The sequence below is a fragment of the Chaetodon trifascialis genome, chromosome 14 (genome assembly GCF_039877785.1).
Source record: "Chaetodon trifascialis isolate fChaTrf1 chromosome 14, fChaTrf1.hap1, whole genome shotgun sequence".
NCBI lineage: Eukaryota > Metazoa > Chordata > Actinopteri > Chaetodontiformes > Chaetodontidae > Chaetodon > Chaetodon trifascialis.
Genome location: NC_092069.1, coordinates 23441906 through 23469189, shown reverse-complemented (window position 1 = coordinate 23469189; position 27284 = coordinate 23441906). Strand labels below are relative to the sequence as shown.

General features: G+C 43.1%; 3 protein-coding genes across 3 annotated transcripts; 1 reads left to right on the top strand and 2 right to left on the bottom strand.

Moving 5' to 3' along the window:
* The first annotated feature begins 855 nt into the window (after positions 1-855).
* hhipl2 (HHIP-like 2) lies at positions 856-7207 on the top strand. Its single transcript, XM_070978593.1, has 9 exons — positions 856-1515; positions 1985-2637; positions 3088-3231; positions 3981-4312; positions 4452-4578; positions 4937-5082; positions 5162-5243; positions 5959-6041; positions 6666-7207. Exons 1-9 carry the CDS (start codon positions 1078-1080, stop codon positions 7205-7207), a joined length of 2547 nt encoding a protein of 848 aa, XP_070834694.1. The 5' UTR covers positions 856-1077.
* A 4115-nt stretch (positions 7208-11322) lies between these two features.
* marc1 (mitochondrial amidoxime reducing component 1) lies at positions 11323-16668 on the bottom strand. Its single transcript, XM_070979226.1, has 7 exons — positions 16400-16668; positions 14479-14649; positions 14037-14199; positions 13675-13815; positions 13321-13382; positions 13049-13120; positions 11323-11852 (listed from the first exon to the last, which is right to left on the bottom strand). Exons 1-7 carry the CDS (start codon positions 16660-16662, stop codon positions 11726-11728), a joined length of 999 nt encoding a protein of 332 aa, XP_070835327.1. The 5' UTR covers positions 16663-16668; the 3' UTR covers positions 11323-11725.
* A 3162-nt stretch (positions 16669-19830) lies between these two features.
* On the bottom strand, positions 19831-26428 carry kcnk3b (potassium channel, subfamily K, member 3b). Its single transcript, XM_070978469.1, has 2 exons — positions 25883-26428; positions 19831-24170 (listed from the first exon to the last, which is right to left on the bottom strand). Exons 1-2 carry the CDS (start codon positions 26163-26165, stop codon positions 23278-23280), a joined length of 1176 nt encoding a protein of 391 aa, XP_070834570.1. The 5' UTR covers positions 26166-26428; the 3' UTR covers positions 19831-23277.
* Positions 26429-27284: the final 856 nt, after the last annotated feature.

The window sequence follows — 27284 nt, the reverse complement described above, 5'->3', positions numbered from 1 at the left end:
TATTCTTCTGTTTTGAGCTGTCCAGGGTTTCTTCATCTCTGCTGAAATCTGCTCTTCCTCACATTGTAAATTATAGGCATTAACCCGCAAAGGGACCTGAGGGCAACAATAAGATGCTGATGCTGCTTGAGCAGCTCCTGGATTTATGAGGCCAGTTTCCCAGTTAATCCAGCTTTGCCTTCAGGGAGAAATAGCAAAAGCACTCTGTCACTTTTTAAATTTATGTTTAATGACTGCGTCTATATTGTTATCTGTGATTAAAGGGATCAGATGAGATTAGATTTGTCAGATGGAAGGTGGTTTACTCCCTCTGCCAAACAATGTACTGTTGAGTTTTATGTAATGTTTTTAACAAAGTTATCCAAATTCCTGTGAACTTGAAGTAACTTTAATGATTCCTCGATTACACAAACACCAGTTAATTTCCATAACCCCAATGTTCATCACCCCATTAAAATCATAGCAGCATTGCGCTTTGTGTCAGGCTGCTGTTGGCCTTGATTACATGTGGTACACAGTGTGAATGAGGGCTCGGATGGAGCTGTTTCCTTTCGGTCTCCGTTGGCACTGGTAGAAACTGATGACAGACACTTTGACTGTACCTTCAGATCACAGCTGACATGCCGGGACAGTCGGATGAAGCGCAGCTGCTGCACAAACAGCACGCTGCCCGGAGGCGCTTTTACATGAATGTGAGACAAAATTACAGTTTGTGTTGTGGTGGCCTGTTGGTGTTCGCATGCCTCGACGCACTGTGCTGCTGTTTTGTATGCGCGCGTGCTCGAGCTCGTGCGCCCTCTCCAGTTAATTGCGCGTTTTCCTCTGCCAACTTGCAGCGGTGCTGAAAACCACTGTGCAGACAATAAAGCATAAACCCCTTTAACTTGACCGCCATTACGAATGTGGTTTGTTTGAACTTTCAGTAATTGGCCTGATGGGACAGAGAACTGGCGACAAGGTGCATTTTTACCTGCTGGAGCAGGTGGGGAGACACGGAGGGCAAAGGAGGCAGGGGCTGGCTGCTGGGGCGCACGAGCGGCTACATACGTTTGCGCAAGTTTTAACGCGTGCATTCACATGCACGCGCGCGCGCTTACACTCTGGCTCGTCCATAAAGGAGAGCAAACAGCTGAACTCTTTCGGGAGAAGACGGCAAAAATGACAAGCACGCGGGATGCCGCTCATCCAAGCGGAGCCGGCCGCGCGGTTTTACGCGCGGCGGCAGGTCCGAGCTCACCCAAGAAGACCCCGAGCCTTCCTCAGCTGATCCTGGCCGCGTCAGTGATGCTGCTCGTCCCGGTCCAGCCTACATCAGCTCATCCTCAGTGTCTGGACTTTGAGCCGCCGTTCAAACCCCGCTGGCACCTGGAGTTCTGCACGCAGTACGAGCTTTTTGGCTGCTGCGACCAGAAAACTGACAACATGATCGCAGAGAGATACTGGGACATTATTGAGCAGCTGGAAGTGGCGGGTTATGAGCTGTGCGTGGACATGTTGAAGGAAATCATGTGCCAGGTAAAGGTGTTTTCTTCTCTGAAGGTTGGGTCGTGTGTTATTAGGATGCCTATGTGATGAATGGGTATAAAATCCTGTGGGACTGCGTACTCCACACTGTGTAATTTGCCATCCAAAAGCACATTTTAAACTGTCTATTTATCATAATCTACCACTCCATTAACTTTTGGATTAAGTTCAGTTTTATCTAATTAAAGCCTTGAATAAACTTATGTTAAACCTAAAGAGATCAAGGTTTAGGCAACATGCAGCTTTGATTTGACTTGTTATAACAGTACTACTGCCTAATTTAATCCAAACTTAAATTCATGTAGAGAAGGTGATATTTTTTAAAGACCTGTTATTTTGTGCTTTAAACTGAGCATTTCACAACATGGACCTTAATTAGTGCAACTCTAATGAGGGCTCTAATCCAGATTGTTCATAATGATTTTAAAACACTTCAGTGTCTCGTGTTCGTCCCATCCAGGAGTGCTCTCCATATGCTGCCCACCTCTACGATGCTGAAGACCCGTACACACCTGTCAGAGAGCTACCTGGCCTTTGCTTTGACTACTGCTCTGAGTTTCATGGTAAATGCCGCCACGTGGTGAAATATTTAACTGAGAACCAGCTGCTGCGGGACACCTCTGAGCGGGATGTGTCCATGTTCTGCAGCATGGTCGACCTGCCTGACCAGGACTACTGCTACCCCAACGTTTTGAAGAGCCCTGACCTCAACAGCAACCTGGGACAGGTGGCAGAGGACCCAAGAGGGTGTCTCCAGCTGTGCCTGACAGAGGTGGCCAACAATCTCAGGAACCCGGTGCTGATGCTCCACAGCGGCGACGACACACATCGCATGTTTATTGCAGAGCAGGTGGGCTTTGTGTGGGTTTACCTGCGTGATGGCAGCCGGCTGGAGCAGCCCTTCCTGGACATGAGCGGGGAGGTGATGACCACGCCCTGGCTGGGGGATGAGAGGGGCTTCCTGGGCATGGCCTTCCACCCCAAGTACCGGGTCAACGGACGCTTCTTCATCTACTACTCTATCCAGATCAACAGCAGGCTGGAGAAAGTCAGAATCAGTGAGATGAAGGTGTCTGCCCACAATATGAACATGGCTGATCCTTACTCAGAGAGGTATGCAGAGGGGTAGTTTCCATATGCTCGCTTTACAGCATCAAAGTTTGGCTGATGATGTTTAAGTCTGCACCTACGCTGCAATTACCCTTTAAGACATATAGACCATATTGTCATTCACCCCCGAGGCTGTACCAAAGTTTGCATAAACATGTGGAGACCTGAATACAGTAAATGAGCCCAAGCCTGAACACCATCGAAAAACAAAAACTCAAGTTTGCAACGTGCATCAGTTAAAATCACCAAACAAAAACAGGTGTGCGTACAAAAAAGCCCCATGAGACATTATAAACTCAAGTAATGACTTCATACTTCACACTTCATACAGCCCTCAAAGATCCCAGCATGTCTTATAGTGATATTTATTTCTCATAAAAACCATCAGTGTTGATGAGGTTAAGGCTGGATGAGTCAAGACCTGATACTGACCCGCATCCTTCTCGCTCTCAGGGTCATTCTCGAGATCGAGGAACCAGCCGCAAACCACAATGGAGGCCAGCTGCTGTTTGGTCTCGATGGATATTTGTACATCTTCACTGGAGACGGTGGGAAAGCTGGGGATCCATTTGGGAAGTACGGCAACGCACAAAACAGGTAACTGATTCAACCATTTACTGAGTATTTAGCAATTTCAACTATTCACAGTTAATTTTATTTAGCCAACTTTTAACTATTTCAACCATTTAGGCCCATCGATCACTTTTAGCTCAGTATTTCATTTATCCGCTAACTGTTTATCCATTGATAAGTTAACGATTCCACCTGCGTGCCATTATTTTTAGTTAACTAATTCAACCATTTATTTCCACTACTAATCCACCATTTTAATCTAACAATTTCAACAATTTGCAGTAAACAGTTTTAGCTATTTAAAATTAGCATTAGCCTACTTTTAACTATTTCAACCATTTAGGCCTATCCATCACTTTCAGCTCACTGTTTCAGCCTTTTATCCATTAGCCTGCCTCTAGCTATTTCAACCATTTATCAATTGCCTTTACCGACATTAACTGTAACTATCAATATCAATCATTTATCGATTATTTTAGCGAACTGTTTAATTACTTTTATCTATTTATTTCAACCACTTTCCATTACTTTTAGCTAAACATCTCTGCCTGTTTGTTAGTTTTCATTCACTCTCAACTGCAGTATTGTTGCGATGTTACAGCTGACTCAATATGCAGATTATTATTATTTTAGTGTCTTCTATGAGTCTAGTTGAGCTACTCCGCAATCTTTCCCTGGTCTGTACACAAGCACCCCCTGGGGTACCTCTGGTTGGGAATCACTGTGCTTGAAGGCCTCTCATCTGTTGCTAAATCCTATTTTTTCCTCCCCAGGAGTGCCCTGTTGGGAAAAGTCCTCCGCATAGATGTAGATGGAAGTGACTCCACTGGGAAGCAGTACAGGATCCCCCCCGATAACCCGTTCCACAGCGACCCTGATGCTCGGCCAGAGGTGTATGCATACGGGGTGAGAAACATGTGGCGCTGCTCTGTGGACCGCGGAGACCCGGTCAGCCGCTATGGAAGGGGCAGGATATTCTGCGGGGATGTGGGTCAAAACCGCTACGAGGAAATTGACATTATTGTGAAGGGAGGAAACTACGGATGGAGAGCCAAAGAGGGCTTTGAGTGCTATGACATGAAACTGTGCCACAACTCCTCCTTGGGTGAGTATTTTGTGTTCGTGTGAAACTTTTGATTAAAATTCGAGAGCTATTTTCCGTCTCTCTGGTACTTTCGCCTCCTGTTATTTCCGCCTCAACGTGATTTGAGTTAAATTCAGTGCATCTTTCTCTGTCACCACAGATGACATCCTCCCTATATTTGCATACAGCCATCATGTTGGGAAGTCTGTGACAGGGGGATATGTGTACAGAGGATGTGAATCACCCAATCTGAATGGCCTGTACATTTTTGGAGACTTTATGAGTGGGTAAGATTGTACTGATCGGAGCCAAATGGATTTCTCCAACTGTTGGGTTAAAAAAAACTTGATTTTCTGTCAGCTGTTCAGGAATGAAGGAGAGGCAGACTCCTTTTCTGGGCTGGTTTGCTGAGCTGTTGGCATTTTTGGAATTTATTGAAAAACCTACACATTTTTTAAGTTAATTCAGGTCACACCACTCAAGAAATACAGTACAATGCAATAATTTACTTAAACTTTGACTCGGGTTCCACTATAAATATTCTGTTTGGGTTCATATTTGTTGGTGTCTTATAAAGATTTAGCAAGCAGGTTGATACCACCGATTTGATTGATGTGATGACACTGATTAATGTCAATCCTGCAGTCAGATCATGGCGTTAGAGGAGGATAAATCAACAGGAAGCTGGAGGGAGAGGCGAGTTTGTATGGGCGACACAAAGACTTGCTCCTTTCCTGGACTCATTAACCATCACCACAAGTTCATCATCTCGTTCGCTGAAGACGAAGCAGGTAACGTTCATTCAGTCTCTGGCAGTGTTTAGTTATGCGTCAGCTTAAAAGCGCTCACGAGCTGTTTGTGTTTTTTTAGGGGAGCTGTATTTTTTGGCCACTGCGTACCCCAGCGCCATGTCTCCTTTTGGAACTGTTTTCAAATTCATGGACCCCTCCAGGTGCAGGAGCAGACCCAGCTTACATTAAACATGCTGCCAACAGGGAAAACAACATTTGTATAATCTATCATAGCTGATTATTAGTAGGATTTAAGTTTCTGTAGCCTCTGATTTCACCCATTGTGGCATCATTTCAGCCCATTTGTAGAGATTCGTTGTAACTGATGGATTAGTCCAGTTATCAACACACAAAATCTTTCCTACACATGATTAATATTTGAGTTAAAGACCCTCACTTCTTTTAATTAAGAAATCTGATCCCTTTTCTACCCAAATGAACACAATTGTCTCTTCTAAATCACACAAGGAATTGGAGAATATTAGAACATGTCTGCAGCCAAAAGGACAGTGAAAACCACAGAAACAATCTTAATCTGACAACTAAACAACAGGCTGCTGAGCCTTATGTGCGCTGTTTGCATAGACTGGGTCTGTATATTAAGTATTAAGTCAAGAAATATACTAAAAAATACTCAGAATCAGTACTTTCCAGGTCAACTTTGCATTCAAAGGGTTCGTCCTCACAGTGATACTTAAAAAATTTGAAATACATGAGACTGACCCAGACCAAAAACTCTCATGAATATAACATTTTTGTAAGAAAAAATACCCTCTTTTAACATTATTTTAACATTTTTGGGGGGTAAAATATGCAAATATTGTGCAAGAGCCGGTTATTAACATACTACCTGACTAAAACTTTTAACTTTTACAGGAGAGCTCCACCAGGTAAATGTAAGCACAAGCCGCTGCCTGTGAAAGTGAGGGGGAAAAAGTTTCCCTTCGTGCCCAGGGAATGTAAGTCACCTCAGTTTACCTCTGCATTTTTCTTACTTCTTCTTCTTCTTCTTCTTCTTCTTCTAACTTTAAGTCTCATTTTTATGGTATGTGCATTCCAGACTTGTTGAAGAAACCTTTATGAAAATGTCTGACAAAGTCGAGCCCCTGAAATATGTCCGTGATGTTTTCCATGTTTTAGAGTAAAAGCAGTTTTGTTTCAGTCAAGGTGCACTAAGTATAGACAACATACACACAACATATTATCAGGTCAGTTAAACTGATGTTAGAGGTTAATGTAAGAGGGCGTCTGTTCTGGCAAGCAAACAAATTGCCTACATTCACTACGTGCAAGTATGTATGCTTGTCCTGAGCAGAACCTGCTTTTTTCCTCCCCAGTTCATGTCCATATACTGCCAAATTGTATAATCACATTGAGGTCATATATAAAACTATAAAAAGAAGTCTCCAGTTTTACATCAAACATACTTAAAAAAGACAAAAGAGGAAAGCATTTCAAACATTTAAGCCTGTTTTCAGAGCCAAATATTCAGTCCAGCCTCATAAAGCTGAGCATATGTTTGCTTGGAGTTTAACGAGTAAAACTGTGATTGTGAGTATTTACTGGCATCTGTGCCATTTCAGTGACCGTGTTGGTGCTGAATGAAAAACCTACACGACCACCAGCAAGGAAATTCAAACTCGCCACCAAACCACCGGCCACGAGCAGCCTGGTCAAACCTACGACGGCGGCAGCCAGCGTGACGACGAGCCCTGCTGTGAAGCAGAAATGGAAATCGCTCGATAAGAAGGGGAAAAAGCAAAATAAGCTGAAACCGTGGAGGAAAAACAAAGCGCTGACCAAGCAGGCAGCTAACGCACAAACGAAGAAGAACGCTTTGAGAAAGAAATCCAAGGAACAGTCCAAAAAGACCACCGTGGTGAAGCCAAAGACCAATCCCACTGCCGCAAAAAGCAACACTCCCCAAACACCCGGTAGCCTGAAGGATAACCACACGAGGAAGGTTCCCCAAAGGAAAGGTGCTCAGAAGAAAACCAGACAAAACAGCATCAAGTTGAGAGAAGCTGCAAAAGAACTTCATGCCTTCATGAATAAAACCAAAGCAAGCTTGAACGTGAAAGCGAACAGAACAATGCGAAACAAACTTCAGGCAAAAGGAAAGTGAACGAAACACGCTAAAGCACTTTAAAACATCTTTTTTTCTTCTTCTTGTTTTGTGTATTTCTGCTGGTGAAACAATCAGTGTTGATTGTCACGTTTTAAAGGAATAGTTTGAGCTTTCAGGAAATGTGCTTAATCTCTTTCGTGCCCGAAGTTTGATGAGAAGATTGGCGCCTCTCTCAACATCAGCTGGCTAGCAGGTTAGCTTAGCATGAAGACAGGAGCAACACAAGAGGGATTCATGTTCCGGGGTGGACATGCAATAGATGTTATGAGTACAGGATAGATCAGTAAAAATGGTGGCAATGGTGACAAAAATACAGATATATGTAGACTGTACAACATAAGCTAAAAGTATGGATCCAGGAGGACTTTGAGCAGCTTCAGGTGGAGTCACATGACCTCTGAAAGGTAACAGCATCTACCAACCAGGACCTTTTAAAGCTCACTGTTTAAGAGTTATATCCTGTTTGTTTAATCCAGAGCCAGGCCAGCTTGTTCCCCTGTTTCCAATTTTTATGCTAAGCTAAGCTAACTAGTTGAAGGTGATAGCTTCATATTAATTGCACAGACTGGCGCCGATCTTATCATTTAACATTCAGCAAGAAGTAAATAAGCATAGTCCCTAAAATGTTGGCTTATTCCTTCGAAGTACAACGCACACAGCTGTTTATTATGCATGTAATGACAGTTTCCTTTACATTTTATTTCTGACTGTTGTAAAATCATTGGTCCAGCTTACCCACCACTCTGTCTGTATTTAAACATTTTATTTTTTATTGTAAACATCAAATAAGTTTGAAGTAGAAATAAGCAGCAAACATAAAAAGAAAAAAGGCCTTCTAACTATACCAAAGCCCACTGTTGCTTAATTGCTCTAATTTTACAATACATGCAAGTGTTTAAAATAAACATACAAGTGTCTGTTTGTGTCTCAGAGGCTCTGTAATTAAACTCCACACCACTGATCAGAGGTGAAACCGCTGTGAGTGTGGCTCACATAATGACTGCTGTAAATGTAAAGCCATCCTGACGGCGGCGTGCAGCGACATGAATCTCACAATCCACCGTTTTCTCTGCTGAGACCCACATTATGCGTTTTATGATCCATGGGAAAAGGCTGGGTTGACATTTCGTATGTGTTAATTCAGCCTTGGGTAAGAATGATTATCCAAGGTCAGGATGTACAGCCTCCAGTCAACTTCTTTGGTAACACATAAGATGACATAACAAATACACCATCTGACATGACATGAGCATATCATCACATACGATGACTCATCAGATTTTGAGTTACAACATAACTTTTGCCATGAGAATAACTTTTCGTTTGATAGATGCGACACAGTAAACATACCACACAATAACACACGTCAAGTGTGTGACGAGTCAAACCATCAACCCTGACATGACATAAACTTACTATGACATAATATGACTTGAAGTGACATTAATACACCATGACATGACATAAACTTACCAAACAAATACCATAACGTGACATGGCATGACATAACATTATTTTTTTTGTGTCTGCATGGCATCACAGTTTCTCCAGCGGGAGGACACCCTGGAGGGCCACCATAGTGGGCATCTGCCATAGAGGCATTAAAGAGGGACTTTTGCTGCTTTTCTGCTCAAACATGGGAGAACCAGCGATGACAAATACCCCATGCTGCATCCAGGGGCGCAGACAAGACGGTCAGTGGTCTCACCTGACCTCATCATGACCCAACATAAACTCATCATACAATACTATACACATTTTTGTCTGCCTGCCCAGAGACAACAGATAACTCAATGACTTTTAACTGTGCACTGTCCCAGCAAAACACATATGAAGCCCCTATACCATGACAAGACATGAGAATACAAATAGTGAACCATCAGTGAAGACCATGCATAGAAAAATGTGCTGCTGCTGCTGAAGTGTAGAAATATAAAGACCAACAGCAGCCACATTCACAAACACAGGTTCCCATGACAGACCCTCTCAATCTATCATCAGCTCTCCTTCACAGTCAAATTTCAAAAGCAAAGCAGTACGAAAAGCATTTTATTTGCTTATTTATACTCCTCTGGACAGCTAGCGCAAAGCTAGTGTGGAAACTTTAGGAGCCCCGCTGTATTACAGGGCCCCATGCACTCATAAATCCACACATCTATAGCACTTCACCACTTAAATGTCCCAAACCACCTCTGCAAATCCAGAACGAAACGTAAATTATACCGATCAGAAAAAGAAGCACAGGAGTCATTTAAAGTGATGGCGGGTCTTAATTTGTAGGTCTGGAAACATAAAGAGTTGCGCTCAGATTTAATGTAGGTCTCCCATGTGTCTTCTATATGGTGCAGAGTATGATGAAGGTCTTTGAACCAGGACCCCTTCAATTTACCTACTTAACTATGTATTTGTGCTAAAACGTCACCAATTTAGAAAACACAGCTCGGTTTCTTGGACCCTCGACGAGACACAAAAAGCTAATGTTTTGTCCAGTAAAGTAGTCGTTTCGTAACGCCGACGGGGCCAAACAGGCGTGCACAAATGGCTCTTTTCCTGCTGTGCAACAGCTCCTATTAGCTCTGTTTGTCATTACCTGCGGCTGTTTTTTGGGAGGGGCGCCCTTTGAAGTGAAAGAACCAGGATGCTCTTCAACTAACAAGCCACTAAGTATACTTATTTTCAAGTGCTTTGTGATACACTGTGAGCATGCCAGATATTCACAGGATACTTTCATATAAGACCTGCAAAGTTAATGACCTTCCCATCAGCCTCAGCTGTTTAGAGCTGCTCAATGCTAGCATGCTAACACACTAAAGATGGTGAACAGGGTAAACATTATACCTGCTGACCACCAGCATGTTAGCGTGCTGACGTAGCTCCAAACACCACCATGACTAACGTACAGCCTCACAGAGCCGCTAGCATCATGACCGTTGACACCATTAGAAGAGATTTCCAGCCATTGATGTTGTTCTATTACAGATCGTGTGTAGATGTGTCTCCAGAGCAGATGCACGAGGCTGAAGCGCTCCTGCTTTAACATCAGCTCTAGTGAAGACCTTTGTCAGCTCTGTGAGACATGTAGCACTGATCCACCACTTCGTCTCAGTGAGGAAATGATGATCTGTGACTGACCGCAAAACCAAACCTGTGCTGGGGTTTATCTTCATTTACCAGTAAAAAAAACCCAATAAGAATGTGAGGGATTTTAGTCCAAATTGGCCTGAAACTGATACTTTAAGAGGAAAAACTGGATTATTAGAATTATTGATTGAAGCTCCACAATCAATCATGTTTACACAAGAAATCACTGGAAAAGGTCATGATTGATGATTTTAGCTGCTTTTGTTGTGTACAAAGATTTTTTCCATGCATGTTTTTCTTTGCTGTTTTTGATGATAATGCTTTTGTAGGTGGCACTCTTCTTAATCCACTCAACACTGACCTTAAAATCACCTCAAGCAGCTGTCACTGCTGCAATGTACAGACCTACTGGTTATTAAAAAGTTAAAAAGAGCTGAAACCTTTATGTGAGTAGCTAGTGGTGTTTAAGTAAAGGCACATTGCTCCCTGCTGGACAGTGCATGTAACTAAAGCTGGGTCTCAGCAGGAGCTCCAAGGCTAAAACTGTTCACACTCATGAGACTAAATTTCAGGCTAAAAGAACAAAATCTGTCAGGTCACATTTCTGTGATCCACGACTTCATTTCTCACTCACTGGTCTAAAATACTGACAGGTTACTCATTAACTGACAGGTCACAGGTTTGATCTGTTTCCATCAGATGTTTTGGCAGGTTTGTCCTGATATGACCTTATGCTGGTAAAATGCTGCAGCTTTTTCAAAATAAAAGCATCAAAATGCATTTTTTTTTTTTTCACGGTAATCATTATTTTCCAATGAGACTTTTTTGTTGATTTTGTGACAAAAACATTTAGAATTTTTAAAAATCTAAAATATTCTTTTTGTCAGTTTTGATTACGATCAGCTGTTGTCATTTTGTGCTACCAGTCCATTTTCTATTAGGCTTATCCTTTTCCAGATTACAAACAGATGCCTTCAAACATGTGGAAAATATGAGAAGGGTGGTGAATGAAAGGCTGTCAGACTTGTTTTAATCGCAGAGACTTTATTTTTCTCTTTCACAGCAGCATTTACTCTCAGGATCTAATCACCAGTGAACTCAGCGAGCAGCTCTTGTTTAATTCAGGCGCCTTTAGTGTTGCACAGCAGCCCATCTGACGCAGACGCAGCCCGAAGGCACCACAAGCCAATCACCTAGAAAACCTGTTGATCATTGTTATACTGTGAGCTGCATGTTGTCTTAGTGGATTGGTCTCTCAGTGAATCACAGCAGTGTTTAAAAAATATTGTTCATTACACTCTGTGTTCTTCATTATTTATGCAAACTACATGTCTGTAAGTGCTTTCTTTAGCATGACTTGCACAGTGATTATAGGGTGATGCAGCTTATAGCACAGATTCCTTCCTGTCAGCGCGTTGTCGGAGAAGGACTCGGTCAACGGCTGATCATGTACACCACATCGCCGACCTGCAGGATGCCCGTCTTCTTCACTTTGTGCAGCTGTCCAAACAACGGAGACGACTTGTAGATGTGCCTCTCGGACGGCTTGCACAGACGATAGCTGTGGAGGAAATGTCACCGGAAAGAGCTCAAAGGCCTTTCAGTGTGAAATCACTGCATTTACATTAGCTAAAAAATGGAAACTGTTCATAGTTATTATAGATCCCTAGAATGGACAAAAAAAAGTACAATTCCCACTCAAGATACATCAAAAATAATCTGAAAAATTCAGTGAAGCTGAATTTTATCACGACCAGTTCTGTCAGATTTTACTGACATTAAAAAGCCAAAAAAAGCCTTGAATTTGTCATAGAAGTGGAGTCAGTTTTTAGCTCTGAAGTGGAGAGGGGAGTCTTTAACTGTCCAACATTAGTATGCATGAAATAATTATTGTTCTTTTTTTAGGATGACGTGGGATGCTGCTGATGCTGATATCTTCATGAGCATCTAACACGAGCAGCTTTGTCACAAGTTCCATCGAGACAACATATTTACTCTACTACTTATGTTACTCCATTATTTATGTTAGATTTTATATAGATATATTTTTTTCTACTGTGCAGTAATACAAAAAACTGCATTTTTGAGAACAATGAGCAGAATAAAGAGACAATATTTCTGCTTCTGCTGCATCAGTGTTGATCCTTTTCTTTACAAACTGTCCATCATGAGTGTGACAGCAGCGTAATTCTTGTGATGTTTCACACGTAGCATGTTTGGTTTGGTTAAAATGAACCCTGGTGCATTTTCCCGGTTAGCAGTGTGGACCAAAGAACTGGACCGAGACCTTTGAGGAGCTGGTCTGGTGGTCGGGTAGGTCCCAAACAACCTCTGGAGCGTTTCACTTGTGGTGGGAACGTAGTCCGACCTCCACAGCTGCAACTACTAGTCATACTCTGGATGTCTGAGCAGAACAGCGCCTGTCGACAGGTGTGCTTTGCATGGTGGGATGCAGAAATTCAACATTTGCCAGCAACTAGCTGCAGAGTGAATCGAGGTCGGACCTGGACTAATGCAGTGTACTATGTTTCATGTGGCCAGTGGTCTTCAGGACCTCGCACCACTGACACATCTGACCAGTGAAGTGAACGCTGTCATGAAATGAACTGATTCAGACCAGAGCAAACGAACTGCAGGGGTGAAAACGCCCTTCAACCATTTCTCTCTTTCTAATCCAATAAAAAGTGTGGCAACACATTTTAAATAACCAAAAAAGGTCAAATAAGAACTTTTCTTAAATAATGAGTTAAACGTTACTTTTTCAGTGTTTCCAGAGGCTCTTTTCTGGTGATTATTCCTGTTTCAGGGTCAACTGTGGTGAAAACGCACCTGGAAACAAGAGAAGCTACAGGTAAGTTTGCATCCATCGTGTTCATCCAAAATCTGTGCAGCTACAAAGACAAATTCGTGCATTTTAACCTCAAACAGACACTTCAGTTATAGAGAATCAGAGCAGCACTGCAGCTTTGGATTCACTGCTGTTGATAAATGAAGTGATTCTGACTCGTGTGAAGCATCGACTGTGTTACCGTCCACACGACATCACGCGCTGCAGTCTCACGCTGCCAATCTGGATCTCTTCCCACGAATCCTGAAAAAGCAAAGCAGTTGGTTTTTTGGGTTGGAGATAAAATTAGTCCACGCTGCTCACGCTGAAAAGGGCAATGCATTAGTCAGAGGGAGCAAATTTCTCCAAACAGGAGGGAGAAAGAAAACAAAACCTCGCAGGCTGCAGCGCACAGACACATTGGGTTTGTTACTTCTAAGACTTTTTGTGCTTCTGATCTGCTCTTTACATCCTCGTGTCTCCTTTGTTTTAGCTCTGAATTAGCAGAGAAATATTTGCACATGTGCCTCTCGTCAGGAAAAGCTGAACAACACACCTCCTCGAACGCCTCACAGTCGCTTATGACGATGTTCGGGCGGAAACGCTCTGCCGTGACGTCCTTATCCAGCCTGCTGCTGAGATCTTTGATGGAGGACTCGGACAGAAGCATCACAGGTCCGCAGTCCGGGTAGGCCACCTGTTGGACAGACGGACAAAGAAATGAAAAACCCTGTGAACGGCTAAACGTTGCCATTTCTCTCAACATGTTTTAAATGCAGCAAAACTTTTTGGCATCTCAAATAAGAAGGAATTCAAGCGGACATAAAGAACATTTGTCTGAAGTGGAGGCATGCGGTTAAGAGCCTTAAAACGTGGGAATGAAAGGCAGCACGGACTCCGGCACACAGCCCGGTTTACCTCGTACTCTGGGAAAGCAGGCTCGTTCTCCAAAGGCCTCCTCGCCTTCATGTGGGGTTCAAAGTGCACCAAGCGAAAGGTTTTCTCTTCCCCCAGATAACGAGTGAACCAGCCAGACACCTGGTCGCCGCAGTCTCGGCCCTGAATGTCCGCTCCAAACACTCTGCAGCACAAAAACAAAGAGGCGTTTAGAGAAAACAGAGCTGGAACGAAGGAAAACAATGCAGAAGACAAATCAAAAGAGTAAACTTCATTATTGGTACATATTTAACATTTGAAACGGCATCAAACACAGACCAATATGATCATCAATTAATAGCTTTAGTTTTTAGTTTCCTGTCTCTGTGCACTGCGACTGTTGCACAAATGCAAATAAAGGCAGAAAAACAATCAAAATCAAGTAAAATAAGCAGATGTGGATGTAAGTGATGCCAAAATAAACCTGCAGCCGATGATGGCGTTGTCGGGCTGTTTGATGGGGAACCGCAGATCCTCCATGTTCGGGCCGTTCAGACAAACGTGACCTCCCTCGCAGGTCAGAGACACCAACACCAGCCGAGGCTCCTGTCTGCCCGTCACCATGTGACCGTCCTCCGTGACCACCAGCCAGTGTCTGCAATCAAAACAAACGCGCCGTGGATTTCCCTCATCGCCGCCATTTGGCGTCCCTGCCCTGACTCCAGCGTAAAAAACACAGGAGTGATGACATCAAGTGTTGCTATGGATACAGCGATTTACATCCCATTTTGCTTAGAAACTGATCATATATGAAGCACATTTCTGCACAGATGAGCTGCAGATTTTCATGCCTTTTAATTTCTCGTATTCACCCTCACTTGTTTGTGAGTTCGAATAATTAAATGAAGCACGGGCAATTCCAAGGTTCAAGGTTGACTTATTTATCAGTCTACAGCAGGGTTGCACAACAAAATGCCGGCTGTATTCCCTTTATGTTCCACCACATAAACTCTTATTGTGGAGCAGCAGATGCGTCGAGGAGTCTCACAGCCTGAAGAAAGATGCTGCTCTGTGGTCTGCTGGTACGCAGCAGACACTTCTGTACCGCTCGCCAGACGGCAGCAGGGGGGACAGGCTGTCGTCAGGGTGGATATTTTCTTTTAACGTTTTCTTTTTCCTGCTGGAAGCCTGTAAGGTTGTAGACCTGCTTCAAGTCTACATGAAAACCTCCACAAAAGTTCATTAATAAGCTTAATATTGAGACACGGCGAAGGAAATTGAGGAGCCACTCAGTGAGTGTAATCTAAGCAAAGGCAGCTGTAAGTCGTTTTTATTTGTGTCCACTGAATTAAACTACATGTACACCATCACACCAGATGGTGCGTCACGGCAGTTATAGCTGGGATCCATAGCAGGGATGGATGCACAAACTATAACACAAATAAAGATGCTCGCGGGGAGTTAAAATGATCATCATTTATACTTTACACGTCAGATTTATGAGACAGTGAGTCCAAATAATGAGATGTTTCATCAAAAGTATATCATATTGGGATTATTTTGACACATATTGTGATATCAAGTCCAATGTGAAGGATTTTGGTGGGTCTATTGGCAGAAATATATAATATAATCACCTGAAAATAAGAGTCGTTGTGTTTCCATTACCTTAACACAAGCTCTTTATAGTCCACCATGTTGCATCGCCACATTTCTACAGGAGCCCAGGATGGACAAACGAAACAGTAACTCCGGAATTTGAGTTGGTTATTCGTGAGTTTTCACAGCCATCTGCAACCTCACCACTAGATGTCGCTAAATCCATCACACTGGACCTTTAAATTACGGGATGCCCAAAAACACTACATGACTTTTTAAATCTTGTGCTCAGTTATTATTGTGAACAACACCATAAAAATGTTTTATTAATAATTTTCTGACTTCTGGGGCTCCATGTTAAATATATTAGCCTATATTAGAGGGTTACTATAGGTTCAAGAGTAAGATACACTTTAATATAATGGTTTATGGGCTGTTGGGTCATTAAAAGACTGATATTTTAACATATATTTGCCTGATTTGACCTTTCAGGACCTTCACTTTGTTGGATCAGATGTTATATATGCAAAATAAAAGTACCTGCCAGATTGCTGTTGTGGACTAATGCTATTTTAATTTCCTTTAAATGTAGTGCGGCATAAGTATAAAGTAGCACACAATTAACATACATAAGTAAAAGTACATAAAAAATCGTACAATACTTAAGGAAATACTACTTTCCACCGCTGCTTGCTAATGAGTCAGTGCGCAGGTAAATGCCGTTTGTGTGACTGGTTTTCTTGTGTGAACAGGTCAGTGAACACCTGCCAGGTGAGAAACTTCGGTGTTTCGTGCTCAACACTCACCGATCCTGCAGCTCTCCGAACTTCAGCCCGACTTTCTGGCATTCTGCGAGCGCCACATTCACCGCTTTGCCAGACTTGAGAGGGTGAATGAGGAGCTGCGACACGACGCCCACGCGAACAACTTTTTCTGGCTTTCGCAGATATTTATATCCGAGACCAAATCCCAGAAGAGCCACGCCAGCTCCGCCGATCAGAGCGGCTATCTTATTCTGGGCCAACCAATTCGCTGCCAGCTCTCTCAGGTCCATTTTGGATCCTGACATACTTCGTTGGACGTTGACGCTTTTACGTTAAAGAGAGAGGAGCCTACTCGTGTAACGTTCACTGACGCTCGATCAACGGACACACGACTCCCGGTGTCGATTTGATGAGCTGCCACTTAGACGTTTTTGGCTTCTTCCTCTTCGCCCCAAAGTGAAAGAAGCAGTTTATATGAGCATAAAAACATCTGGGGTCCATAAAAACTCTACATACTACACTCTAAACGCTATGAAACCTGAAAAAAAAAACCGAATCCACCGAAACACACCAAACTAGACAAACACACATCTACTTTAAATTGGCGACTCCAACACTGTGATTGACAGACTCGAATCCCTTCATGCTATTCATTAGTATTATCGCGTGTACAGCAGTGTGTTACTATGGAGCCCCTGAAGGGACATGGCGGGGAAAACTTATCGAAGGTTGAAAAAAATGTAGTTTGGTGTGATCTGGCGTAACTTTTGAAAATCACTCAGGGAAGCTAGTGCTATCTTAAGGTCAATGTTAGCTTTCATGCTAAAATCAGATGCCAAACACAGCAAACATTACAGCCACCGAGAATCAAGATGCTAGCATTGTCAGTGTACCTTAGCATGCTGGTGTTAGCATTTAGCTCAAAGCGCCATTGTGCGTAGTACAGCCCCACAAGGCTGCTAGCACAACTGAAGAAGGAAAGAAGCACAGTTAGATTTTTTGGGGTTATTTTTGAGAGTTAAAGCTATCCACTCAGGTTAGCTTCACTACATTTTGGGACATTACTGTATCTTTTCCCAAAGCAGCTTACAATTAGTCTGTTTAATCTTCACAGGAATGAGAGTTGCATGTCATCAAAACAGCCAGCAACCTGTTAGCTTAGCTTAGCATAAACACTGGAAATGGGATAAACAGCAAGCTGGCCATGAAATGGTGCAGTAATGCAGTGAATTGAGGTTTCTATACTTCAGTTTTTGTACTGATGTGATCTTTAGAGGTCCTGGAAGGTAGATGTCACCTTCTGATGGAGCCAGGCTAGCTGTCTTTGTACTGAGCTAAGCTAACTGGCTGCTAGCTGTAGCTTCATATTCATTCTAAGGATGTGAGAGTGGTATCGTGCTTCTCGCCTAAGTCTCAGTAAGAAAGTTAAAAGTATTCCTCAAAATGTCAAACAGTCAAACTTTAAACATCTGTGATGAATGGCGGCGGCGCCTAGGTGATTAAAACAGGCATGCAAGTAATTAACTATGCTTAATTAAGTTAAATGAATTAAACATAGTGGTGGAAAATAGGAAAATTAGAAATCTCATACACATAACAAATGGGATACAAGTGCACTTAAGCACTTTGACACACAAAATTTGTCTAAGAACAGAGAAGAAACCAGGTGACGTAATGCCACCGATGACCTTCTCAGTGGAACTATTTTTGTCTTTGACATAGATACTCAGGTCTATGGCCAAAGTAGAAAACAGCAGATGCTCCAGCCACAGGGGGTCAATACAGGGATTTGTCGAATGGATACTCCTTCTGTTGCTTTTCTGTGCGCGTCTAATGGCTGAAGGCAGATTCACCGGCACCGGGCCAGGCCGTGCAAGCTGGTTTGATGTTGCAGTGGCAAGCAAATTTTGCCGAGTCCTAATTTTGATACAGTCATAATTGCTCTATTCTTAGCAGCTTTGATGTTATAATTATGTCATAGGTGCAGCATCAGTTTGATTTGTGTTTTATGCATTTAAAGTTTCATAGGACTACGCTTTTAATTTTATTTCTGATCTTGGGCCTCATTCACGTCATTGGTGCAGATCATCGCTGCACTACATTCATATGGAATCATATAGAGCAGTGATTACCAACCTAGTCAGCCTAAGCACAACCAGTACATGCAACCAGTAATAAGGGGTCACAAGTGAGCCAAACTGGTTGAGAAGGCATGATGGAGAGCATGACTTCTACACACAGTACAGTGTTTTATTCCTTTGGATTGAGCATCTGAGAGACTAAGTGGCCTTTAATAGAGAGTTAGTGTTATTAAAGAAACACAGAAACATGTAGAGACGTGCGTGTGTGATGTCCAAACTCACAACTCACAATAACTCACAACAGAGATTAAACTAAGAAGGAAAACAGAGCCGGTGTAGAAATCAGAAGGAAAAACATGTCATACATGGGTGGACAAAATAGCAGAAACACAATTACAAAGCATCCCTGCAGTAAATACCAGTTTGTTAAAGATGAATAATGTTCAGTGTTGATTCAGCTCAATGGTTTCTTGTGCCCGCTGTTGTTTGCTGATTCAGTGTTCCTGTGTTTGGCACACATCATTATTATGATTATTGACTTTGTCCAATGAGTCATTTCATCATTGTTTTAGTATTTGCCACTGAGGTAGCAGCAATTCAAGCAACCAGTGTCTGGTGTTTCCTGGAAAGAACGTGTAACATGGTACTAATTATGGAGAAAATATCTGTTTTTTAAACGTGAACTCAAGCAAATCTGTGTTATTTATTTAATGGGGGTTGTATGTTTGCCTGTAGACATTTATGCATGTTTGTATGTGCACAAACTAAAAGGCTCTAATAAAAAATAAAAAAAAAGTTGGAAATCATTCAGTGGTAGTGTACCAGTTTCTATTGTCTCTATAATTAGAACCAAATGGCACTTTTCTTTCCAAGAAACCTACTGAAAATCTCGAAGGGATTATTTGGACATTATAGACCCATAAATATACTTGATTCAACACCTCTGGCAGTCTTAACAAAGCCTAATATTCTCCTGGTGACCTCATTAAAAACACATTAACACCTTTTCCAAAGCAGTGAAATGCGAAGTGTTTCTGTTATTTTGCCCACCCCCTGCTTGCTGTGCCACATGATGATGAGTTGAACATAACAAAAATACATACTGCCACTAACGGTGACATAATGAGACACCGCCATACTTCCCGCTCGTGACTAACCTGCTGTAGGTTGTCCGGAACTGGACTTCAGTCAGAATTCCCAGGGGGAAACCATCTGGACCAAACTGCCTTTTCTATACATTCTTCAGCAGGCGTTTCTCACGCAGCACATGCTGATTAACAGCGTGGAGATGGTAACATCACATGACTGCGTCTTGTACAGCACTCACATTGTGTACAGAATTACAGAATAAATCATTTTATCTGTGATCGTCCATTGAAACAGTCAGTTTTTGGATTAGTTATCCATCTCTTTAATGTCTTCTGTGGATGCTCTTTTCTACACTCGGGCACAATGTTGTCTTAAATTACATGTGATGTGCGTGATTTGGCTTGCCAGACAAAGTAATAGTCTAAACTGTGCACCTGTCCCCTGGCAAGTTAAGATAAAAAATATTCTTAAAATCACTTCAAGTACTCCTCGTGTGTTCAAGTACTAGTTTGCCCCCGGTCGTCTATAAAAAACATTTTCCAAGCAAAACAGAGAAAGCTGTTTGTGCTCGTGCACGTAGTCCTACTTTAAAACTAATACAGTACTTGCATGAAATATACAGTAGGCTGTTGTTTCTGGGTCACTTATTGTTAAAAGCAGGCCAAAAGCAGAAAGCATCATCATTTTTCCTTTCGTTGTCATGTGCAAAAAGGACTTCCAGTAAGATACAGTACAGACACAACAGGTCCATTTCTCGAGCATAGATGAGATCTGTGTCTCCACAGACGGCGGAGCTCCATCTAATAGTGTTTGAGTCATTTTTGGCACTTGTTTTTACGTCCTCTGTGTGGTATTTCACCCTGCAGGAGAAAACAATAAATGACAGAAAGTAAAAAGGGAAAAATCCACCTTCAGAGCATCAACCTGTGACCATATTTAATCCTCCAGTGGCCACATTCCCGTCATCCTGATCCATTTCCTCAGGTTCACTGCACTTGAGTAAAATTTGAATTACTTGTATTTTACTCGCTCTCCTTATATGAAACTCATTTGCAGCTGCCAGAAATAAACTTAACGTGATGTCAAATCATGTCGCCTACTGAAAAAATACACCAGCAAACACCGAAATAGGCCCTGAAATACAAGGACGAGTATCTGAGGGTGGATTTTTCCCCCCTTGTCCATCAATCAGAGAGACTTCGTCTTTTGTGGCATAATTATCTGTGATTGACAACCAGCTTATTATCCATTGTCCAAACAGACAGAACGTCCTCCCATCTGTCACTCCGAACTGCTCCTAAAAATAGTGTGAATCTCCAGTTTGGTCCAGATGTGACTTGGACAGCTCGGCACGTTTCGTATCTGAGCAGCTGATGTGTTTGATAGTCAGACGTGTGCGAAGCTTCATTGTCCTTCGGGTCAGAAGAGAGAAATACAGTCGATTCATACTCAAAACATTTGATACACAATCCGTGTTGAAGGGTTGAATCTGTTGTTGTTTTTTAATTTTGAGGGCGAACAGCCAGAGGGACTGTTGAAAAATCTGCCTCCCAGCTTTTCGAAAGCACTGCCTCCCAGCCTTTTTCCATGAAGCCTCTTCTGTCTTTCTTTTACTATGAATATTTTCACATTACACAGAACAACTGATAAACTGTACAATTAACCCAAATAGTGAACACAATAACTGTGGGAAGTTTTGATCCTGGTTCATTTTGAGCCAATTATTTCCTTAATCTTGCATCAGAGATGAGATTTTCTGATATTTCCTATGTGTGTATATGTATTTTCTTTAATTTTTAACAATCGCACATACTTAATAGCTTTATCTTTTGACAAATTCAGTGTTTTCTTCTCCCTGATGCTTGGCTTTTTTTCTGTTATCTCTTTGGTTGTTGTAAGTCTTAAAAATAATTTTCACGACCCCCCTGTGAAGCTTTGGCGGCCCCTCAGCGGGGTCGGGACGCCCGGGTTGGGGACCAGTGCTCTAAAGCCCACGAATGAGGACGTCTTATCTTAAATCGGCACACAAACAGAAATCTAAAAATGTGGTTTTGGGAGTTTCTTGCTAAAACTATCTCTTGACAAACAACACTTTATCCATCCACCCAGCGCTTCTGTGCAACGTCTCTGCTGGCTGCCTGGCTGCCTCGGCGTGATGAGACTCTGCTTCTGCAGCACAAAACAACCTGAGAAGTCACAAACTGACCTTTTTACACCTGAATACGATTTTATACTGTGGATTAAAGGAATAGTTTGACATGTTGGGAAACACGCTTCATATAAATATGACCCTGGAGCCAAGATTAGCTTAGCTTAGCATAGCATTAAGACTGGAGACATGAGGAAAAAGCTAGTCTGCCTCTGTCATGTTAATTGGTGAGCTTTTCTTCGCCTTTGGGCAGAACCAAGTCAGGTGTTTCCCTCTGTGTAAGCTGTTTATGCTAAGTTAAGCTAAACAGCTGCTGGCTAGCCCCAGATAACTCACTCTCAAGTTACATATTTACCAAAGTCAGGGTGTAAGAGCTCCAGCTCTCAACACACAGCCGTGACAGTGATATCAATCTCTCTGCATGACAGCAAAAAAGCAGATTTTTAACTATTCCTTTAATAATGCAACAGCTTTTCCTCACCCCTCTGGACATGGACACCAGCACCTGCTCTGGACTGATTTCAGGAGCCAGCAGTGCCAAACACTGACTAATGAACAAACTATCAGCTACAGTGGTGGACAAATTAACAGAAACACCTGACAATACCGGAGCCCTGCAGTGAACTTGTCTCTTGGTAAAGCTAATCGCTCCTTGTCGAGAATGTCAGAGATGTCGATTTAGCCTGATGGGCACTTTGAAAACGGTCCTTTGTGGTGTTGTGAAACAAACCCAGTGAAGTGTGTTTCAGTCAGTGCTGGTGAGTATCTCCTTGTGATTACTGTACTCCTCATGCCGCTTCGCCATGTTTGGGATATGTCATCGTGATTTTTTGAACTTCTCCACTTGTGACGTTACGTAATTTTGCAGTGTTTGTGACTGATGCACCAGCATTTTGGGCAGAGAGCACCGAGAATCACAATAACAGAGGCAGCCACACAGGGAATGAGTCACACTGAGTTACCAGTGTGCGTTCGCTCTGCAAACTTCTGACAATCACGATGTGTTTGGATACGTTTTTAGGGCAGCATAAGGCAACTCGTATGAGGCCTAACACGGGAAAACTGACAACAACACCACAAATGACAGCTTTAAGAAATAACCCCTGAGTTGAATCGGCACCTCTGACATTATCATTATAAGAGATTTACTGCAGAGCTGCAGAAGTTTCAGTTATGTATCATGTTATTGTGCAGTTGCTCAGCTGACTGAACCTGAACCTCCTCCTGCAGCACCTGTTCTGCTGCCGTGCTGTCGCCTACACGCTGTATACGCTGTTCAGGACATGTGCTGCAGCATGCTCATGTGCAGTGACCCAGATGACTTCCTATATGATTTGACAAAGCACAATAGATGCTCCTGAATAAGACCTCGAGTCAAAACGTTGCGCGCTTTCTCAAATGCGTGTTTGAGTAAGACTTTGCTGTTTACAGTACTGTATGTGCTTTTCCCTTTCGCATGTCCTACTGTTGGTTTACTGGGATTATAGCACCACAAACATCTACTTGCAGTCATGTCTTTGCTGCGAGGACTGCCAAGTATCTGTTGTCCGCTTGGCAGTATAGACGCACTGTGCTGTACTGAAATCTGCTGTATTGAAAGGCTAGACGGAGCTGCGTCTCTTAAACACCCTGAACGGAGAGAGAATGTGTAGGCCCGTTGTTATGGAGCTTATGCTCGAACACTGACGTGGACTGCAGACGCAGCCTGTTGATAAAGGCTCCACGTAGTGAGGACAGTCGCTGTTCTGCTGCAAGTAGGCATCGGAGAACGTCAGCTCGTGAGGGATCATGGTGGGTATGGAGCCCTGCAGCTTCTCCTTGCTCCTGTACCACAAGCAGGAGCATATAGTCTGGAAATGCAGCACCTCGGTGTAGACACCTTTTAGATCTTTAGCCTTTGTGGCGTCTTCTGCTACGGGTGTGGAGGAGGTTGAGGCTGAGACGGGTATCAGACGAGCCACCTCCCCTCTGGGCTTACTGACAGTCATCAAGGCCCTCTGCTTGGCGTCCCTCCGCTCATCCTCGGTGTTCATGGTCAGGAAGCGAAGCACCACCAGGTTCAGGAACGCCCCGATCACCGTCAGGCCCATCAGGATGTACACGAAGCAGAAAGCCACGTACCGAGGGTCATTCTGCAGCGCGTTGTCCCTCTGCAGAGCCACGTAGTCTCCAAATCCGATTGTGGTGAGCGTGATGAAGCAGTAGTAAAAGGCGTGGAGGAAGCTCCATCCCTCGCAGTGGGAGAACGCCACGGCCCCCACGCACAGGGTGCTCATGCAGGAGAAGAAGCCCACCGTCACCATGTTTGCCATGGAGACCTCGGTCTGACGCATTCCCAGGCACTTCTTGGCTTGGTGCAGCAGGTACCTGACGAACGTGTTGATCCGCTCACCCAGGCTCTGGAACATGACCAGGGTGAGCGGGATCCCCAGGAGGGCGTAGAACATGCAGAACACCTTCCCTGAATCGGTGCTGGGCGCCGCATGGCCGTAACCTGAATGAGAAGACGTTACAGTTTTACACCCCAGACGCTGTGCACCGTGCTCGCTGTGTGAGGCAGTTTGACAATAAATGAAATAAAATAATTCTTTAAAATTGTTGCTTGATTTGAATACAGAGGACACCAACACACACTCCTAAATCCCATTAATGGAAAACCCAATCACACTTCTCAGCTTGCCTTCAATGTTGTGAATTAACACCTATTTATTTATAACTCCCACGCTGTTGTGAGCTGAGATGTTGTAAACACTCGAAATAAATTAGAAAGGCATCACTTTCTTCACCTAAATTAAGTGGGCTGATTGTAATGATGGAGCCGTAAATGTGTCCTTGTTGCTTCAGAAATGTGCTCATTTTAGTGACTTCAGAAGGTGTTTCCATTTTACAACTACACATTTAAACTACACACCAATTAAACCTGCTGTTGTTTTAAAGCTGACTCTCATATTTTGACTCAGTTTTCTTATTTTTGACCGTTTAAATCCAAATTAAACCAATTTAATCATTATTTATACTGTTATTATATTCCTTTATTATTATTCTAATTTTCTCTTTTCAGCGCTATCCTGGCAAAGAAAGGCAATCAGAAATTAAAAATCAGAATTAAATGGAAAAAATATGATTAAATCATGAAGAAAATTTCTGTGACAGTCATGTAAGATTTCATAGAAGCAGCTTAAATATTCACTTCAAACACCAAAAACTCTCTAAAACCATAAAAATAACCAAGATAAGTCCAAAACAATGAGACCGAATGAGTGCATCATTGCTGACAGATCCTTGAAACAGGACTTAAACGTTCATGTAAGGAGACAGATTTACAGGAAACACGTATCATGGTAGCATGCAGCCCCCGTTTGTGCCTCTCTTGTTGCCACCGCTTGAATCTCAGAATCAGATTCCCCCCCCCAAAAAAGACGTCCTGATCTCTGAAAAACTCTGAAGGTCTTTTGACAACACCCACAGCTGAACACATTTCCAACATCCTCACAGGCTCTTCTGACCCTCTGGATTAAAAAAAAAAAAAAAAAAGATTCAATTAACGCGAGAAGAAAATGATTTTTAACCTTTTTCTCAGGCTGCGACTCAGTTTTCTGCTCAGGAAGCCTGAAATCTCTCTCTGCCACCTTAAATATCAACCAGTTGTGTAAATTTGGGCGAACATACAGTTGGTGATAGTTTTGGTTCATGTCCTATAAAACTCCATCATGACCAGCGAGTATGAGAAACTTTATATTTTTCAAATAAACAAAACTGCAGAACAAGTAGGTTGAACAAAGAGGAAATGAACCAGTAAGCGTGAGAGAGATGCAATCATTAACTGGTTTTCTAAGAAGGGTTTTAACCAGATTCCTCATTTAAATCCTATAATAACTATACTAAAAACTTAAGCAAACAGGTCACGTCCGTTCTATGTGAGACGGGCTGAACACCTTCGTGGAGTCTTTGAGGCTGTTTTGGAAACACCTTCCTGCCTGTCCTTCACCAACCTGCCAAAGGTGCACCAGGCGTTTTTTCTTAAAATAAACGAATAAATAAAAATCCTGATGCTTGGCTCTGTGGCTCAAATTTAAGGAGGCACAGACTGGGCCGAGGGGGACTCAGCCTTTCTTAAATCTTGGCTACGGCCCTGCGCTGGCACCCTCAGTGACACATCCCCCGCGCGCCCACGTCTTTTAACGCGTTAACGAAGCAGCTGCTCACCTATTGTCGTAATCACAGTGATGGCGAAGTAAAAGGACCCAGCAAATTTCCACTGGACCCCCGCTTTGTGAGGTTTGAGGTGCAGCACGACGTGCTCCAGCTCCTCGAAGTTCTCTTTGGTCAAGTTGTATTTGCGCATGAGTTCGTACTTTCTGGCGTCGAGCTTCCTCTTGTGACTTTTCTCCTGTTTCGACTCCAGGGTCTCGAACACGGCCGCTCCGACCACCAGGTAGGTGAGGATGCTTATGATGAGGGCGAGAGTCCTGGCGTTTTGTCTCTTCATGGTAACCGAGAAGGGAAAAAAAGATGCATCAAGTGCAGGTGGGAGCCGAGACTCTGTGCGACCTTCTCCTGACGGACTCCGGATCCAACAGAGGGGGACTTTGGAGACGGAGCTGTTCTCTCAGCACCACCCCCACATCACAGTTGGGTTGCTACTGTATTTGGACTATTTGTCACCGACTTATATTTAGATTCTGCAGAAAAGAAACACAGGGCAATCCCACAGACCGGCAGAGGCGGCTTCTGTCAGTGGTGGCTCAAATCGAGCGCACACCTATGCGCAGGTTTTTACGCACACACGCACCGCTGTCACTCCCGGAGGCCAAAATAAACATCTTTTCTCCTTCTCACTCCTCAGCAGGGGTGGTTCATCGTCCGACAAGCAGCCCGTAACGTTGTCAAATATTGCTCAGTGAATGATTCATGTGTTCATTCACAGATAAAATATTTACCCAGCGGCTAGTTAAACAGGCTGCCTCCTCTGACTTCACAAGTTGTCTAGCAACCCAGCGATAAGCATCTCAAAGCCGCATCCTCTTCACGGCGCGCGGGCTGCAACTTTGTGACACACAGAAAATAGATTTGAGTGTGATTTTTAGAAGAAATGAGAGGCAGGGTTTATTATTTTATAGCACGGAGGAGGACGGTGACTAAAGTTTCCTGCCAGGGAGTTATCGCTGTCTCTATTTGCTCACCTGCCTGCGAGCTGCAGGTGTGTCAATGCGGGTTTAAAGGATCAATCCACCCTTTACGCACAACAAAGGGTGATCCTGAGCCTGTGGAATCAGTTTAAACATGTCCACAGGTTGACAAAATGACATCACCGTGATGTCATCAGGGTTACTGTCATTATCATTATTTGTTGAGATCAGACCAAAATCCCTCAGCCTGAGAAAGTCTGTGGTATGAAGTAGAAGCATCAGCCATTTATGAGGCATTTCAGGTCTTTTGAGTGGCATTATGGGAAATTGAGTCCATTGAAACTACAACTTGGGACTTCAATTGAATTCTTTTTAAATACTACATGGAATATACTATAATACTAGTAATTATGTGCATTTTTAACCTGAGACTTTACATCAACAGAGGGAGATGTTCTTCTACAGAGTCCGCCATGTTG

What these genes read in the sequence shown, in the direction of transcription:
- hhipl2 (XM_070978593.1), top strand. Translation starts at nt 1,078, where the DNA reads ATGCACGCGCGCGCGCTTACACTCTGGCTCGTCCATAAAGGAGAGCAA. An exon ending in GTTCGCTGAAGACGAAGCAG is followed by an intron (nt 5,083 to 5,161) that starts GTAACGTTCATT and finishes GTGTTTTTTTAG; the next exon opens with GGGAGCTGTATTTTTTGGCC. An exon ending in TCCCTTCGTGCCCAGGGAAT is followed by an intron (nt 6,042 to 6,665) that starts GTAAGTCACCTC and finishes GTGCCATTTCAG; the next exon opens with TGACCGTGTTGGTGCTGAAT.
- kcnk3b (XM_070978469.1), bottom strand. Translation starts at nt 26,165, where the DNA reads ATGAAGAGACAAAACGCCAGGACTCTCGCCCTCATCATAAGCATCCTC. An exon ending in CACTGTGATTACGACAATAG is followed by an intron (nt 24,171 to 25,882) that starts GTGAGCAGCTGC and finishes CTTCTCATTCAG; the next exon opens with GTTACGGCCATGCGGCGCCC.
- marc1 (XM_070979226.1), bottom strand. Translation starts at nt 16,662, where the DNA reads ATGTCAGGATCCAAAATGGACCTGAGAGAGCTGGCAGCGAATTGGTTG. An exon ending in TTCGGAGAGCTGCAGGATCG is followed by an intron (nt 14,650 to 16,399) that starts GTGAGTGTTGAG and finishes TTTTGATTGCAG; the next exon opens with ACACTGGCTGGTGGTCACGG. An exon ending in CTGCTTTCCCAGAGTACGAG is followed by an intron (nt 13,816 to 14,036) that starts GTAAACCGGGCT and finishes TCTGTCCAACAG; the next exon opens with GTGGCCTACCCGGACTGCGG.